The 17,296-nt window shown below is 40.5% G+C and overlaps 2 protein-coding genes across 4 annotated transcripts; one reads left to right on the top strand and one right to left on the bottom strand.

Annotated features, from left to right (window-relative positions):
- Positions 1-89: 89 nt before the first annotated feature.
- Positions 90-10,145, bottom strand: nudt5 (nudix (nucleoside diphosphate linked moiety X)-type motif 5). Of its 3 annotated transcripts, none has more exons than XM_082510081.1 (10): positions 9,999-10,145; positions 5,617-5,688; positions 5,232-5,301; positions 4,934-5,001; positions 3,900-3,952; positions 3,715-3,822; positions 3,512-3,607; positions 3,263-3,364; positions 1,097-1,150; positions 90-1,007 (listed from the first exon to the last, which is right to left on the bottom strand). In XM_082510081.1, exons 3-10 carry the CDS (start codon positions 5,286-5,288, stop codon positions 898-900), a joined length of 648 nt encoding a protein of 215 aa, XP_082366207.1. In that variant the 5' UTR covers positions 5,289-5,301; positions 5,617-5,688; positions 9,999-10,145; the 3' UTR covers positions 90-897. The 3 variants fall into 3 exon arrangements, with proteins under 3 accessions (XP_082366207.1, XP_082366206.1, XP_082366208.1); XM_082510080.1 differs by lacking the exon at positions 9,999-10,145 and adding an exon at positions 5,806-5,825; XM_082510082.1 differs by lacking the exons at positions 5,617-5,688; positions 9,999-10,145 and adding an exon at positions 5,463-5,609.
- cdc123 (cell division cycle 123 homolog) lies at positions 6,003-15,323 on the top strand. The gene is made up of 14 exons (XM_082510079.1): positions 6,003-6,080; positions 6,231-6,315; positions 6,559-6,630; positions 6,815-6,878; positions 7,109-7,141; positions 7,478-7,573; positions 8,564-8,670; positions 8,910-8,961; positions 12,913-12,988; positions 13,223-13,345; positions 13,655-13,683; positions 13,782-13,883; positions 13,969-14,106; positions 14,544-15,323. The coding sequence occupies exons 2-14, from the start codon at positions 6,242-6,244 to the stop codon at positions 14,601-14,603; spliced, it is 1,026 nt and encodes a 341-aa protein (XP_082366205.1). The 5' UTR covers positions 6,003-6,080; positions 6,231-6,241; the 3' UTR covers positions 14,604-15,323.
- Positions 15,324-17,296: the final 1,973 nt, after the last annotated feature.

Raw genomic sequence — 17,296 nt, 5'->3', positions numbered from 1 at the left:
TTAAAAAAACAAAAAACAACCGTGTAGTTTCCATATCTTTGTTTGTTAAAGTGTAAATTTTAAAACAGAAGCACATATTCCAGAACAAGTAGGGGGAATATGTTTATTCATGGGTCAGTAATTTCTAAGTGCTAGGGTAAATACAGTACCAATCTCCAGGTAATTGCACCGCATCAATGTTTGAGGCACAGCAGTCACTGAAATCAATAGAGTTCATTTGCTGTACATTACAGAGAAGTTACGCTCTTAAATTGTTAATATATCTGCCAATTATGTTACCGTTATCACTTTGTGACAGTTTTTGTGACCATTGGCTCCTTTCCATTCTGAAATGACCAAAGGAGACATGAGCTGGAATTATTCAACTTAGTGAAGTCTGTTTTTTCCCCACAAAGCCAGCTTTTAAACGGGTAATTAGTTTGAGGTGGATTTTTCTCTCATTAAGTCAAACAGTATGTAAGCACATGTAAAGGAATGTTTTCAAATCAGTAAATACAACCTACAAGAACCTGTGTTAAGTCAAGCTATCTTATAAAAACTTGGAAACTACTATTTGTCAGGCTTAAAGCCCAACCATGAGTTATGGTGGAATCTTCACACCAAGAGCAAAAACTGGTCCAGCACATGTAGTGTAAACAGGGCTTCTTCATAGGTTTGCTTTCTCACAGCTTTGAATTCCTCCTCTGACTTCAAGTTTTCAGTTTTGAGTATGATTTTAAACACATAGCTCTATTAGTCTCAAAAGCACAAATATTTTGATTTCACAATTTGAAATAAAAAAAAAAAATCCTCATTTTTAAAAACACACGTCCAAATTTTGTGCTCCTATGCAGAAGCCCCGTGTAACAAAAAAGAGACTATTTCTTCCTGTCAATCCTCATCTTCAGCAGGTTGCCTTCACTGCTTCAGCACAGGCAGCTCTCTTGGCTTAAAGAAGGCCTGAGCCATCCCCATGGCGAAGATGTACACCCTAGCATCCACCATTATTTTTTCCTTCTGCAACAAATCTGTGGGATAAAATGAGGGAAGCTCATGTTAGGCTTTAATTCTTACAGTCTGAATGCTTGCACAAACTTTAGTGTGTGAAAAGTCGCACCGTCTATTTTGGTCTGGAACTCGTCAAGCGGTAAAAGAATAACTTCGACAAATTCTGGAAGGAGAAGATCAATGAAATGGTCACATGGGCCTTTATGTCTGAGGGCTACTTAAAAAGGGAACTGAAACATGACTCACCTCCATCATCTGTGGGGGGGAAAAAAACAACACAAGAGAACAAGTTTAACATAATGATATTGGTTTTTTAAGAAGCATAAAAAGGGAAGACTGAGTTTCTCTTCATGTTTTAGGAGGTTTAACACGTGAACGCTGCATAACAGTGGGACAATCTGATAGGGACAGTTCATGTTTGAGTACAGATGCCTATGACAAAGGTAAAACTCACAGGAGACAGCAGATGCAATTAGTCTTGGTATTGTATCGGATCAATAGCACGACAGGATTGATACTTTGTTTCTAAATTGCCAATTGAACTGCAGAGGCTGGAAGGTTTGAATGTCAAAACCAACTGAGACTTTCGAGCCATTACACTAACCCAGACTGCTGCAGTAGGCTTCAGCATTAGATCAGCTGCTCAAGCAGGTGAGCTACAGTGACATGAAGTCACGAAGGTATTGTTAATTTTTAACAGAAAGATCACAAAATCTTCAATTTACAGATTGGAAAAATGATGAACCAACTACTCATTTTGGCCTAACTTTAATTAACACAACCAAAACCTCTAAATGACCATTTCATCCATTTGTGAATGAATTGTTAAGAAAAAAGGGGCACAGGCTTGTTAAGGCAGATACTTTGTGTGTGCTTCAATAAACTACACTACCATAACCTCTTGTTACTCCCAGCAATGTAAAAGCCTGCATGAGAAAAGTGAAGATCCAACTACCAAATGAATTCTAGAAGCTGTCCAAGGAGCTCATTACAGTAACGCATTTAAGCACCAAAACTAATTAAGAGTAAGCTAATATTCTCCTACTCTGACAGAAATCATGTTACAGGAGCAATAGTACAAATAAAAACTCCTTTGTCCCACACACCGTCAAACTGGTTAACTCCTCTCTGGAGGGGAGGGGAAAGGGAAGGACAAAGGAGGGTGGGGAAAACCAAACTAGTGTTTGCAAACAATCACTGAAGAAGAACTAATCACTGTGCAATAGACTGACAATAGTTGAAATGTGCAATAGACATTTGGCTGCTACATCTCATAAATGAGTATATTTCATTGCCTATTTATATATTTTGTATTTATATTTGTATATATGCTAATAGTATATTCTCTCATTCACCTTTACTTTATATTACATTCTATTTCTTTACTATGCAAATTTCTGTTGGCGTTCTGCTACTGGAAACTGAATTTCCTGGAGGAACCTACCCAAGGGATTAATAAAGTTCTATCCAGGTAAATCATAACATTTTGGTACAGATTAGAAGGCCTATTTCTTTTTTTGTTAACAGCACTACACAGTACTGTGTAGTTTCATCTACAACAACTTGAAGTCTCATGACATCTATGTTTTATCATCTGAGGAAAGAAACAATGTGACTAACACAAGAAAAACGAGCAAACATACTTATTAATTCCTGACAGTCTTGTAGTTCGGAGTTCAGCAACGTTACATCCTCTTCAAGACAGTTTCAGAAACGCTGGCTAACAGCTTCAAAAACAGCAGCGCTTACTGACAGAAAACTTCAACATATCCTCAAATTTTCACCTCACTACAGCTGCCTGACAGAAGTGAGCTTCACCGACTCATGACCTGTGTCAGACTCCTTTCAAAGTTTTACATCCTCCTCCAGAGTAAATAGATGTGGAAACTCTTCACACAGCATATAAACAGCTAAGGTGAACAGTGGACTGCTGGCCTATACAGACAGCAATAGACACCGGGGTCGATCCAGTCAGGGGTCACTTTGCTATCTGTGGGGAGTCATTTCTGTCCGTGATCATGTCAGATGAAACAGTGACCCATCAAGCATAGCTCAGGGTAAAAAATATATATTTTGAAAGTCATCAAGTTTTCCCTCTAGAATAGAGTTTAATTATTTTAGCACCGGCTTCAGATTACTGCACAGGAATTCTGCTTGTAAGTGAATCTAAGAAAAGTGATGAAGGCAACATGGCCAACTGAATTATGTCCTAAACAAGTTAGAGTAAAAATGAATGATGATGGTGAAAAAACTGAGTTGTGAAAAGTTTTCTCACCCAGCTTCTGTGTTGGGTTGATATTCTCCACATCGTCACCATTGATGTTGACCAGGATAGTCTGAATGGTGCAGTTAGACAGACCAGGGTCCAGACAGGTTGCTGCAAGCACAGCAATAATGTTAGCCAAAACAAACTTATCAGTCTACTTAACCTTATCGCTCTTATTGGAATTTTCAAAGATAAAATGTGTATGGACACTTCATCCTGCCGATCCCTGAATTTCTGCAGTATGGTGTGTAATAGTACCTGGAGTGACTCCTACTACTTCTCCTGTGTAACCAGTTTCCTCCTTCAGTTCCCTCAGTGCAGCCGCCTCGGCAGTTTCCCCCTCATCGATCAATCCTAAACAACAGAAAAATAACAAAGTGCCAACTTGGAGATGATTAAGCACTTTTCATTACCCTGGAACATACTCCATCATCGAGCACATCATGAGTGAAAAAACTGACCTGCAGGAAACTCCAGAGTGCAGCATCCCAGAGGAGGGCGGAACTGCTTCACCATCACTACGCAGTCCTTATGCAGCGTCCGTTTCAGCAGAGCGATTATTCCCACACCTGGAGGAAATATGTGTTAGCCTTCAATAACTCTGGCAAAAGCTGAACAACCAGAAAATGAAAGAAGATACGCTCACCATCTGCTTCAGTGTTGGCTCGCCTCGTTGTCCGTTTCACAGTCTCCCAGGTTCTGGAGGTTTAAAACAGGTAATCAAAGTAGTTTAAGGGTGGACCTGTTGTGCTGTTCTACCATCCTTCCTTCCTCTTCCAGTTAAGCTAACTTTCTTCTGCCCATCAAAATCAACATTTTTGAACAGTTGGTGGGTGGGGCTCCTGAGAGGAAACATCCACATAACCATCTACTGACATCGTATAGAGACAAGAGCAGAAAAAACCTGTCTGAAACTGAGTGTTTCAGACAGGTTTGTACTTCGCTAAGAGTAAAAATGAATGATGATGGTGAAAAAAACTGAATTATGTGTCTACGTCGCTGGGTAGCAGTCTAAGCAGAGATGCTCAGACTTCCTTCTTCCTAGCCACCTCTTCCAAGTCTTCCATTGGAAAGAGTTTTTCCCCAATCCATCTGAGAGACATAACCTCCGCAGCAAATCCTAGGTCTACCCTGGGGTCTCCTCCAAGTAAGACATACCTTGCCTAGAAGGGACCCAGGCACTATCTTAGATGCTCAAACCACTTCAGACGACTCCTTTGTGGAGAGGCAGCGGTTCTACCCTGAGCACCTTCTCGCCCTCAGCTCAGCCACCACTCGGAGGATGCTTATTTCCAGAGTGTGGATTCGCGATCTCATTCTTTCCATTGCTACCCATAGATCATGACCATTGGTGGGGGTAGGGATGTAGCACTAACAGTAAAACAGTACCGTTGCTTTCACATTTGGCTCTCTCTTCACCTCAACAGACCAGCAATGTGTTCTGTGTTATTCTTTCAAGCTACTCCATTTTAATTAAGCTATTATATTACACATTAAATCTATTGTTTTGTCTGGATAAACACCAAAATTTCCCAAATTTCTAAATTAAATAAAGATCTTTTTGTCACTGCACATACACTCATTATTTTAAACTCAGGCTATGTTTTATATTACTATCCACTATTTATCAGTGTTAATTAATCTCACTGAGAATATGGAAACCCACAGACAGAACAATACCTGGTGTTTCCAGCGGGGTCCACATATGTAGTCTTTTCCAGCTTCACCCATTTCCCTGCCGCAATAAGCTAGAAAACAAACACATACACACAGCTCATCACATGCCTACTGTTCAGTAAACTAACATGGAAGCTCCACATTGAAACTTTATTACTTTAAACTGTATAACACAATTTTTATATTACACAAGTGAAGCCAATTTATAGCCAATGCACTATTATAGCAATTTTATACTGCTAGCGTCGACATTTTTTTTTTCTGAACGCCCTCATTCACAAACATTTAAACACACACACACCTCTTCTTTCACAATGTGAGGAGCTGCAGTGTCTTTGGGTTCTTCGTGGTTGCTCATTGTTACTGTCCGACTGAAAATGAAAGAAAGACGAGTCAGAAAGCCTGACCTGGGCAGGAAAATACAGCAGTTGTATCGACCCGTGCTTAAACGCTGAAGAGACGTTTCAGATCATGAGCTACTCAATTAGCTGCCAGAGCCAGGCAACTGCAAGACCGTTCAATTTCCCCCTACCTTTCCGCATTTAGCTTTCCTTCCCTGTGTGTCTTTGTTTATTTAACGGCGGGTATCTGCTTTACCCTTCACAGTGCTACAAACTGCCAGAGCTCGAGTATTTCAAACTTTTAACAATCCGGTAAATTTGTAAAAAACACTCAAATTAACTCACGTGAACTCCCTTTCGTGTGTGACTAGTTGTAGAGAGTAGAGAAACGATGATGAGTCACTCTGCTGCCACTTCCTGATACAACAAACGTCACAATAATGGGAAGAACCGAGAAACTTAAATCTATTTCAATAAACAGTTTCAATGTTAACATTTTTAATGAAATATTTACAATACAAATCCAGCAATTACTTCATTCTAGTTTTAATTATCGGCTTTGTTTGCAGTAAAAAAAAAGACATTTCACGGAAAATACACCTATATATGAATCCGGTTAATTCTTTAAAATAAATAACATTTTTTATTTTTTTACGTTTACAATTGTAGTTTAAGGCATCCACAGTGAGGTCTTCTTTTTAATAAACGATCTCCGTCAGCTCACTGCACGCCTACATGTGCACCATGAAAATGATTCCCTGAGCGAAAACTTATGGCACGGTTTTTAATTGTACCAACAGCTAACTAATGTATTTATTTTCACCGTTTTCTGAGTAAAATTAAAATCATTAAAATCGATTCATAACTGTGAAGATTTTGTGTAATTTCAAGCCAGAATTTTAATGTGTTTCTAAAAGAGATTCGGAAGTTATTTACTGATGGACTCGTTTCCTTTACAGGATATTGCAGCATGAAGAAGGAGCAAGTTGTCAACTGTCAGTTTTCGGTTTGGTATCCGATATTTAAGAAACATACGATTAAAAGGTAAACTGCTAACGTTTGTAGAGCAAGTCCACTGAACGTTTTTATAATTGTTGCTGTAAAATAAAGGGCAGCTAGCCGGCTGCTAACGTTAGCCGACAGACAAAAAGCAGACAGCTGCCCTTTCTGTCTTTGTGAGTGTAAATAGTAAACAGTGCACCCTTCTTCTACTTCTGTGCTTTTATTTCATATATTTTGTTGGTTTCTGTGTATTATACACGTGATGTGGTTCGTCTTGTTTTCCAGTCTGATTCTTCCACTGCCTCAGAATGTAATAGACTATTTACTGGACGATGGGACACTGGTAGTCTCTGGAAGGTATCAGACTACACACACACACACACACACACACACACGGTTATGTTTCCTATGTGAAATTTCACAAACGTGTTCTGTCGTGGAAATCATGATTTAAACGTAATTGGGCGTTCTGACAGTTGCTCACAGATTACATGCTGTCTCTTCTGATTTTACACTTTTCCTCATTCTCTCTTCCCTCAAGTGACCACAACACACAGCAGACACAAACTAACAACAGCGACTCAGATGCAGAGGAAGACATTCAGGTAAGCTGGAGCCTTTTTTTCAAGATTGGAAGAACGTCACAGAGATCATAAATGGATCGCACGGTCACTATCGCACTGAATATGACCTAAATAAGTGTGAAACAAATTTAAAACCTTAAATGGGACATATTAAGCTTTTACGTCTTTGGTGTCACATATGTGCTGTTACAGTGGTGGATGCTCTTGTGAAGCATGGCCGATCATGTTTCTAACTCTCTCCTCCCTTCTAGTGGTCAGACGATGAAACAACTACAACAGTCACTGTAAGTGTCCTTAATGGGTCCAAGTGCGCCTCATTTATTTGTTATTATATATTTACAGTTAAACCAAAGACAGTCAATTCGGATGATTACGTAAAACCATTTTGCTAAAAAATAGCCGAGTATCAGTTTGTAGTTTACATTACTTCCATGTATATGTTTCTTCATATGTGTGCTGTTATGTTAATGTAGATATAAGCATTTAAGCTAAAGAGGTGAACTCATTCTTCTTTAAATCAGGTTGCATCTATGTAATAAATGTGCATGACCTCACCTTTAAGCTTGTACTATCATTTTGCTTGGTGGGAATAACAGCCTGAAATGTCATGTTTCTGCCAGGCTCCTGAGTTTCCAGAGTTCACCTCTAAAGTGCTGGAGGCCATAAACAGCCTGGGTGGGCGTGTATTCCCTAAACTCAATTGGAGCGCACCACGGGTAAAAACACTGCTTTCCTCTGCTTCAGATTGAAGAGTGTTAGCATGACCAACATCTGTTTGTCACTAAATGCCTCATGAATTATTCATTAAGGATGAGGGCATATAGTTCTGCCAGGTTTTTCTGATGTTAGTGTGACGAAACCATAATAAGTCATGTTTCCCACCTTTGATGTGACCTATAACCTTTACAGTTCAAGTGCAAACCAAATAAATCCAAGTGCAACAAGCTAGTTGCATAAGTGGGCACACCCTTAAGCTAATACTAGTGAAGCACTTTTTGATATAATCAAAACATTCAGTCTATCAGCATGGCAAAACTTGACTTTGCAACATTTTTCCACCATTCCTTGCAAAACCTCTCCAGATCTGTCAGATTGTAAGGCCGTCTCCTTTGCACAATCCTCTTAACTTCTCCCCTCAGATTTTCTGTTTTGATTTGATTTTTCTGTTTGATCTGAAATCCAGCTTTGCCATTCGAATTTACATTTTATTTGAATTTACGTTTAGGCTCTCTGTCATGTCATACTGAAGGTTTTAGGCTAAAAGTGACTGGTATTTGGGAGTGTTCACAATTCCCTTCACCTTGACTAATGCAAAGCAACCTCAAATCATGATTATGCCACCACCATGCTTTACCTTGGTTTTTGCACCAAACATGCCTTTGGAATTGTGTGTGTAGTCTTATCATACTGTAACACATTTTCCCGCATGCTTTTGGGAGACATGATGTATTTTTTGCAAACTGTAACCTGGCTTGGATGTTTTTCTTTCTAAGAAAAGGCTTTTTTATTGCCATCCTACCTCATAGTCGAGACACATGGAGAATCTGGGAGATTGTAACATGTAGGACTCTTGGCAGCCTCATTTTCAAATGATTTATTGTGGTCTCATTTTTTAACAGCACAGCATGTTGTCATTTTAACAGCTGAATGCACACGTTTTATATCCAGTGTAACTTAACGTGTGTGTTTGTTTCCCCTCCCTACAGGATGCGAACTGGATTGCTCTGAACAGCTCCCTGCAGTGTCGCAGCCTCAGTGATATATTTCTGCTCTTCAAAAGTTCCGACTTCATCACGCATGACCTCACGCAGCCGTAAGTCCCGTTGCCTAACAACAACATCACAATCGTAAACAACTGGGCTCGTTTAAAGAAAGAAAAAAGGAAAAACACCTGGTGTGGTGTGCGCAGGCCCATTTGAACTGGCAGTGTTTGCTGGGCTGTAGATTTACCTCTCGCTGCTTCACACTCCATGACAAACATTCAGTGTGGGGAAAGTGAAAAGTAAATTTTTAAGGTTTTTATTATTACTTTTTTGTCATTTCCATGTTCAGATTCCTTCAATGCAGCGACCAGGACTCCCCAGACCCAGTCATCAACTATGAGGTATATACTTTCTTTTTCCCACCATAAAGAAGAATAGTCTCCAAATAGAGCTGGGCGATATGAGATTTTTTCATATCACGATATGTTTTTTTCATTTCAGGCGATAACGATATCTATCACGATATAAGCCAAATAACTATATTTGTAAGATTTAAATGTGCCGTTGCTCACAAGTAAAATGTGAAATGATCAGCAGCTTGTTTTTAAATATTTATTTCCCATAATAAGTTCAACAGGGTAGATGTACTTAAGGAACATGAGACTTTTTCAGATAAATAAAGGCAAATATTGCAAACTACACAAAAGGCAGCCGCTAAAGCGTTTAAGTTTCAAAATAGAACAAACGAAACAGACTAAACTGTCAATTCCACTTAGAAACAAAATATTAATTCTAAAAATAAATCTTAGTTTGTTTTACAGAAGAACAGACAAAACTGACTAACTTTTGTCAATATCAAATAAACTGAGAACTAAAAGGAAATTCTCAATCTCTCCTTGTTGTATAGCTGAGCTTTTCAAACACTTTTAACAGTTACTTTAGTCTGACAAAAGCCGAATGACGAATTAGCGCTTCCAGTCAGAGACTGAGGCTACGTCCACACGTACACGGGTATTTTTGAAAACGGAGATTTTCCGTTTTCGTTTTAAAAAATAATCCCGTCCACACATAAAGGAAGAAATGAAGGAAAACGCTGCTATGAACATGCCAAAGCAGCAGGTGGCGCTAGATTCCTAACCGTGCAGAAATGTTGGCCAATCAGAAGTCTAGAAGCCTCGGTGGGAAAAAGTAAACAAAGCTGGGGCATAGAAGCAGAACCGAGTCGTGTGTGTGGAGGGACAGTAACTGTGTGTATATGTAAGCATTTAAACACTGCAGAGAGTAGAATTAACAGTATTGTAGAAATTCATTTCACCGAAACAATAACGTGGCGCACAGTGTGACGCATGCACCAGTTTATTGTATTTCCAGACTTGCTTTCGGCACATTTACAGTGCAGCTACTCTGTTTTTTGTCAGACTTGAAATAGCCGAAATACCTTCACACTACGGAGCTTCTATGGCTCTTCCGTTCGACAATCTCTCCGGCGTTGGAACCGTCATCTGTTTTCTCTTCGGTCACGCTCGGTTGATTTTTCTAGTCGGCACACTCATTTCCTCCATTACCCGCTGGCTGCTTCCCAAACAAACACACGTGCGGCTTGGCACTTGTGCTGTACGTAACAAGTCACGCGACGTGACGCTGCGGCTGTGATTGGTTCTGCTCTGCGCTACTGAATTTGGATTGGCTGACCTTTTTTTTTTTTTTTTTTTTTTTTTTTTAAGAGGACAAGAGTGGCGAGGTCTATCGCGATAGCTTAATTTCTCTATCGAGTAAAAGTTATATCGCGATACATATCGTTATCGTTCTATCGCCCAGCTCTATCTCCAAATATGTTTTTGTGTCATTACCCTGAGGCTTAATTTACTCTTGCTTTACACATGTTCACAAAATATAATACAACATAAATCTGGAACAACAAAAAAGTAGATCAGATTAGACTCTCTGGCAGCAACAACCATTCAAAGTCTTTTTAATCACCTTACTTAGTTTGAATATCAACAGGCCACCTTGTCTATGTCTACATGCCTAAATGTATTTCTGTCATGTGATTGGCTGATTAGATCATTCTTTTAATGAGCAGCTGAACAGATGCAAATATTGAAGGTGCTGTTGAGTGTTTAGCTTCTTGTTTAAAAGGACTGATAGAACAAAAAACCCCTCTGGCTTCTGCTGGTTGCCAACCCCGCGTCGTTATGGAAATAACTGAAATTACTCGAGCACTTAAATCAGCTCACAGTGTCTCTCATCGCTGTTAAAAGATTGCCAAAGTATGGCCCGAGGGCCAGTGGCAGCTGTTAGTAGCATATGGTGAGGATGATGGGTGAAACAGTGTAATACTGCTGTCCCACTGTAATACAGAGCTCAGAGCAAGACCAAGAGAGCGTTTCTGTTCAGCTGTAGCTCTTCTATTTGAGCCGTCACAGCAGAGTAAATCCCTCTGACAATAACAAATATAGCTGGAGTCAAGAAATGCCACCTCTCTTTATGATTAAGAAGAATAAAACCTAGAAAAAACTAAAAGTAAAACCCTTTTCTGAGCTGTCACTTTATGAACACAAACTACAAATGTGTCTTTTTAGTCACTCGCTGGCTCCCAAAGTTGGCATTTTCAGAACCCAACAGAAAAATGCAAAGATTAAAATTTAAGACTTATTCAAAAAACTGGAGACAAACGGTTTCACAAAAAACTTCACCATTTACACTCCTCAACATTTTCAGAAAAAGAAATCATGTTTGATTAGTCTCTTTGCATTGTGACAGCACCTGTTATTATAACCCCGAGCTTATTTTGGTTTTGCAGATTATGAGGGTGCGCTGGCTCTGACTAAAAAGCCTGAGGACTTTCCAGACTCATACAGCAGCCACTTCTAAAACATACCCTGATCTCTATGATCTGTTTGACTCCAAATACAACAGTAATTTCTTAAAAACAAACATTGTATTCAGTAACTAGCTGAGACTGAAAACTCACCAGAAAAGCGATGACTGGGTCATAAGTCAAGAGAGGTCATTTTCTTACAGGCTTGTTTTTCGTGACCTGGTGAGTCATCCTGTGTTGGCCATTAGGCTGTTTGCATATGAAATAAGATTAGTTAATAATTGTCAGCCAACCGCTACATCAAAAAACACACACCCACAAACATGAGAGCAACAAGTGGCGACCTTTTCTGACTTCCCCTAATAAGTTTTGACACCTCAGTTTATATCAATAAAGATGGAGTTTGTCAACTATTAGATTGGGTATTAGGTTTTTCCCGAGGGTAGTCCAGATAAGCTATACAGGCAAAGATCACCAGTCACATCCAGTCATTTAGTTCTGGAAGGAGACCTGAAATACAACAGAAACATGTCAGTTCAAAAGAGAGAAACAAGGTTTATCCTTAATACGTGACTAAGGAGGGAAAGAGTTGAAGTAAACAACAGATAAAGAGTCAATTTAAGAAAAAAAAGAAAAAAGAATTGCCTTAAATCCTTTCTGTTCTGCATGAGCTGTTTTATTTATCAGTTTAACTGACAGAGGAGAAAAATGAGTGTTTATAGCTGGTGTGCTTACACAAAGGGAGCCTGTACTTCCTACCAGCATTTATTAGCACAAACTTGGAGTTCAGTCATGTGAAGGATTGGTTAAAATCCTGCCAGCCAGCGAAAATACAAAAATGTCGGGGAAGTCGATCCCATGATTTTTCCTGCCATTCAACTAAAACTTAAAAACTTGACTACTACAGGTGTTAGAGGTGGACTGAAGCACGCTGGGGAAAAAGAAAAAAAAAGACATTGCAGCAGAACCGAAATCCTGGAGTCTCCAAGGAAACGGAGATACTGATTGATTGCTTTACAATCACGGCCACATTTATGAGCCAAGTAAACGCACTTTCAGTGTGTTTGTACAAAGTAACCTGTGTAATGTCATTGCTGTGTACAGTAATATTCACATCCCTTTGTTGTTTATATGCATTGCTCAGTGGAATTGCATGAACATAACAGGACTGGGTAAAAAATACTGTAGTGCAACTAAATAAGATCAAATAAAACAGTTAGAGAGGTTTGATCTGCAAAGGATCCTGCACCTACCATCGTTTCTTCAGTTTTTTCACAAGCCTGTCCAGTCCTGGTTTAAAATGTCAGACTTGCATGTGAGTAAGCTAAGAATAATGGTGTCATCTGAAAACTTCATTACATATTGATTCAGTTGGGAGTAATTTGCATGCAGAGCACTAACACATTCTTTGGCTTTCCTTGTATTATCAACAAATCTGCTGCCGTATTTAAGTATTTCTATTGGCTTACTAGCGCCAGTGTCTCCTCTTTAATGGTTGTCTCACACTCTAACACTTGTCTTCTTTCTTCAGCTGGTACTGAGGAAGTGGAGTGAGCTGATTCCTGGCGGAGAGTTTCGCTGCTTTGTCAAAGAAAACAAACTGATCGGTAAAAACTGTCCCTCCTCTTCTTTTACACGAGTGTTGTCCATAAATATCTGCACTGCGTTTGATCACGTTAGCCACCGAGTGGCTACAAATGGACATAAAGAGAGTACGCTTCATGCATGAGACGGGAATTATTTTTTAAAATTCTCTGTACAGTTATTCAGGAGGCTAATTTAGAACCAATTATAAAATGTAATCTAAAGTGTGCTGACGATGTGTCTGTGCGATCTCCCAGCTATCTCCCCAAGAGACTACACGCAGTATTACCAGCACATCCTGAAGCAGGAGGAGCAGATAAGCCAGGCCATTCAGGACTTCTTCAGCCAGCACATCCAGTACAACTTCCTGGATGAAGACTGTGAGCATCAGCCTGCTTTTATTTTTCCCTGTACATGTAAATTTTAATGCAATATTTTCAGTTTTGTAAGTTCTCCTCAGACAGAAACAGACTTTTTGTGGAGTAATGAAAGTCATTAAATATGTACTGTTAAAAATGGGGTCATTTAGGCAGGACGGAAATGAAAGCGAAGACTGATGACATTTCACTTAATTGTGATTTTAATGTTTAATGTGAGGTGGTAATAAAAGTTTGCTTTTTGAAGTTGTGCGAGACAGTAGTGTGAATGTTAAATGATTACTCATTCAGATGTTTTTTTCTGCTTTACAGTTGTGTTTGATGTTTACAGAGACAGCCAGGTAACTCGATACTGAATGTTTTTCTTGATAAATCAAAAAAAACCCAACACACACTTTGTGAGCTGCATTTACTGTATGTGTCTTCGTGTGTGTCGCAGGGGAGGGTGTGGCTCATTGACCTGAACCCATTCGGAGAGGTGACTGACTCGCTGCTGTTCACCTGGGGCGAGCTGACGTCTGGAGAGGTTGCAGAGCAGCAGGTCAGTCATTGTATACTGTATGTCCCGTATTGCAACACACTCTGGAGTCTTAATGAATGCTCAGTGTGTCTGTGGACCTGTGCAGGAAGGCCCGGCGTTCCGCTACACCACCAGCGAGGTGACGGTGCAACCCAGCCCCTGTCTGAGCTACAGAATTCCACGGGACTTTGTCGACCTCTCCACAGGAGAGGATGCATACAAACTTATCGACTTCCTCAAGCTGGTAGGTCCTGGAAAGTTGCGTTCATGCATGACGACCTGTTTGTCATGCATGAACACAAACGTTGTTTGCCATTCAGGCGTTGAAACAAAAGACATAGTGAGTGCATTTTCAGCTGCGGCTGCAGCAGAAAAGACTCAACTTCTTGCACCAGCATGTAGCCCAGGTTCTCTAAAGTTTGACCACTGACTGACCACCATTGTACTAGCAGCTGGGACCTTTAGAGAGCATCCCATCAGTAACCACTGGACATGCTGAGCTCATCTGGTGCTGACTCCGTTACTGTGATCTTAATCATATGATGTGGAGAGTTTTTGATTAGCATTACCATAAAAAACGTACAAGAAAAGTACTAATTTCTAATGTTATACTACACTAGTGTAAAATGACAGGTGACTGCAGTGAAGGGTTAAACTCTCCTCTCCTTCTTCTGTTCGCAGAAGAAAAGCCAACAGGAAGAGTCTGAGGAGGAGGAAGAGCAGGAGAACGCGCCACAGTGACATCAGCGTCATCGGCTCTCCATATAAAATCTGCATGAAGTGACTCTTCACCCTCTCTTCTGTTTCAGCACCAGTTCCTTCTACTTTTTTTTTTTTTAAATCTCAGAATGGTACGCGGTGTACCCGGGATTTCCTAAATAGCTCCTTCACATTACTCGAATGGAGCATGTTAAATTAGCAGATCGTGTTACCCGTTCCTTAGGGACTCATTTCCTTCGACACTGCCTAGCGCCTTATTGCCGATCTTAATAGAGGCCTCTGCCGTGTCCAGGGGTTGGTTATTTCACTTTTTGTGGGGGCGGGGACTGTGTTACTGTAAAATGATGTATTCATTAACAATGTAAAGAATGTTTGCTTTTATACTTTGAGCCTGTGGAGTAGTCTGTGTATCTGTATCACATCTCAAAACAGTCTCTCTTGGTTTGAAATCAATTTGATACACACACACACAGTGTCAGTTTGTTTCTTTACCTATGGGGCTGACAGACTTCTCTATTTAACACTAAAGCCCTTCATCACTGAGTCACCTTTAATTTTCTTGCCAGAAATCCCAGCTCCTCCATCTTTCCCTGCCAATTTCCTCTGAGCAGTTTTGACACAGTCATTGCTCCCTGCGCTCATTTGGAGTCCTGTTATTTCTTTTTTCTCTCTCCCCTCATCACGCATCAATGTAGACTGTTGCTCCAAAGAACACCATTAAACTTCTTTGTCGTGTATTGACTCGGCTGTCAGTCTGGTGGGTGCTGTAAACCAGCACATTAGAAATTGATTGCACTGTTACGCAACAGCTCTCATTACCCCGAGAGCTAAATGAGCTGCGCACGCACGACACAGGGCAGTACTTTTGTTTCTTTTCCTTTTTTCCCCCTTTTCCTCTTCACTGGATTGATGGAGCAATTATGGGGAGATGAAAGAGTGGGTGTCAGAGGTACAGCTCGCCAGGTAAACCGCTGTGGACGAGCAGCAACAGTGTGCATGACACAAATATTGTGAATACGCCTCACCACTTGTCATCATTATGAAACTGAAACGTGTATGTAAACATCCAGTTTGACCTGCAAATAAGGACGAGCTTGTCTGCTGAAATGTGACAAAGGGTATTTGCTGCTGGGGGGAGGGGGCAAATCACAAAATCTGATCGTGATCATAAAGACTAAAGGGTAAATACAAAGCTTAGCTAATGATGAACTCCAGTCTGTGATTAAAAATATAGATGTACACACACACACACACAATCGCACTGAGTCCAGTTCATTAAGTGCATCAAGCTAAAAAAAAATACAGATACGATAGGCCTGCAGTTACACTCTCTGCTCACATTATTAGGTACACTTGTTCAACTGTTTAAAGTATATGTCCATGAGCCAATCATATGGCAGTAATAAGGGCTGATAAGAAGGCAACAATAGCTCAATTAACCACTTGTATGCAAGGTATGCAGAAGAGTGTCTCTGAGTATCCAACACACTGAACCTTGAAGCAGCAGAAGACCACACCAGGTGTCACTCTTGTCAGCTAAGAACAGGAAGCCGAGGCTACAGTTCATACAGGCTAAGTAATACTCGTCAGCAGAAGATTGGAAAATGTTGCCTGGTCTGATGAATCTCTATTTCTGCTGGGTGTGATCGCCTCGGTTGCTACCTTTATTCTGCCGTCAATTTTGATCCTCAGCATCTCTCCTTTCAAGTGGTTGGGCATCATGTGCTTCAGTTAGACTGATGTCCTTTACCAGGGCTTCCTCATCATATCCATGCTGCTCATGCTAAATGCTGTGCAGTAACCTCTGGAGCTCCAGCTTCAGTCATATCTGTGTTCTATTTGTGTTATAGCACTGAGCTGCCACGTGCTTCTCAGTCATTGTGGATGTTTGTTTTCTGCTATTCTATAGTTCCCATGTGTTGCATATATATCCGCTGTCATTGAGTCAGCTGCCAGTTCATTGAGTCCATGTATGCCTTGTTTCAGACATCTTTTCAGTTTGTCGTTGTTCCTCAACAGCTGACTTCCAGGCTAGTATAGTGTTTTGTGGATACTCTTATGGAATGCATTCCCTGACCAGGATTGAAATCCTGACCTATTGTTCCAAAGACAGTAATGTTTAGTACCGCAAAATCCAGCTTCTTTGGTTGGCACCTAAGCAAATGTGTCAACCCCAGCTCCTTAATATGGTAGATCGTGACTGCATTTCAGTATAACATCAGCTGCTAAAGAAATCCTTTCATCCATCCACACATTACATCAAGTCAGATGTCAGGTAGGATGGAAGCTGTACTGAGGGTGGGGGCTGGGAGTGGATCGTTTAATACAAGCCATTTCAGAGTGTGAAATCGTTGGAGGGTTTGACATTAGAGGAAATATGTATATCAGCATCTCAGCCAGGCAAATGATTTCTGTACGTGCGCACATGTCTGCATTTAAAATGTCAGTGTTCAAGCTGCAGGCAGTAAGTGGGCCCCATTCGTCTTCCTTGACCTTCATCTTCTTTTTTAACCATGGCTCTAACACCCACCTCGGATCCTCCCTCCCTTTGCAGCCGGGTAATCATCTTTCACCGGGGGAGGTCAGATTTGCTGACTCAGAGAAAAAGACTAGGATGAGGGGGGAGAAGCGTGGGGGAGAGGAGTTTTCCTCGGATGCTGCTGAGGAAGAGCTGCAGTAGTTTGCAGCCGGAATACTCATGAGCAGCTGAAGCT

Source organism: Aulonocara stuartgranti (assembly GCF_965226115.1).
Source record: "Aulonocara stuartgranti genome assembly, chromosome: 17".
In the NCBI taxonomy this organism is placed as follows: domain Eukaryota; kingdom Metazoa; phylum Chordata; class Actinopteri; order Cichliformes; family Cichlidae; genus Aulonocara; species Aulonocara stuartgranti.
The sequence above is the reverse complement of the archived record's forward strand: the minus strand, read 5'-3'. Positions and strand labels throughout refer to the sequence as shown.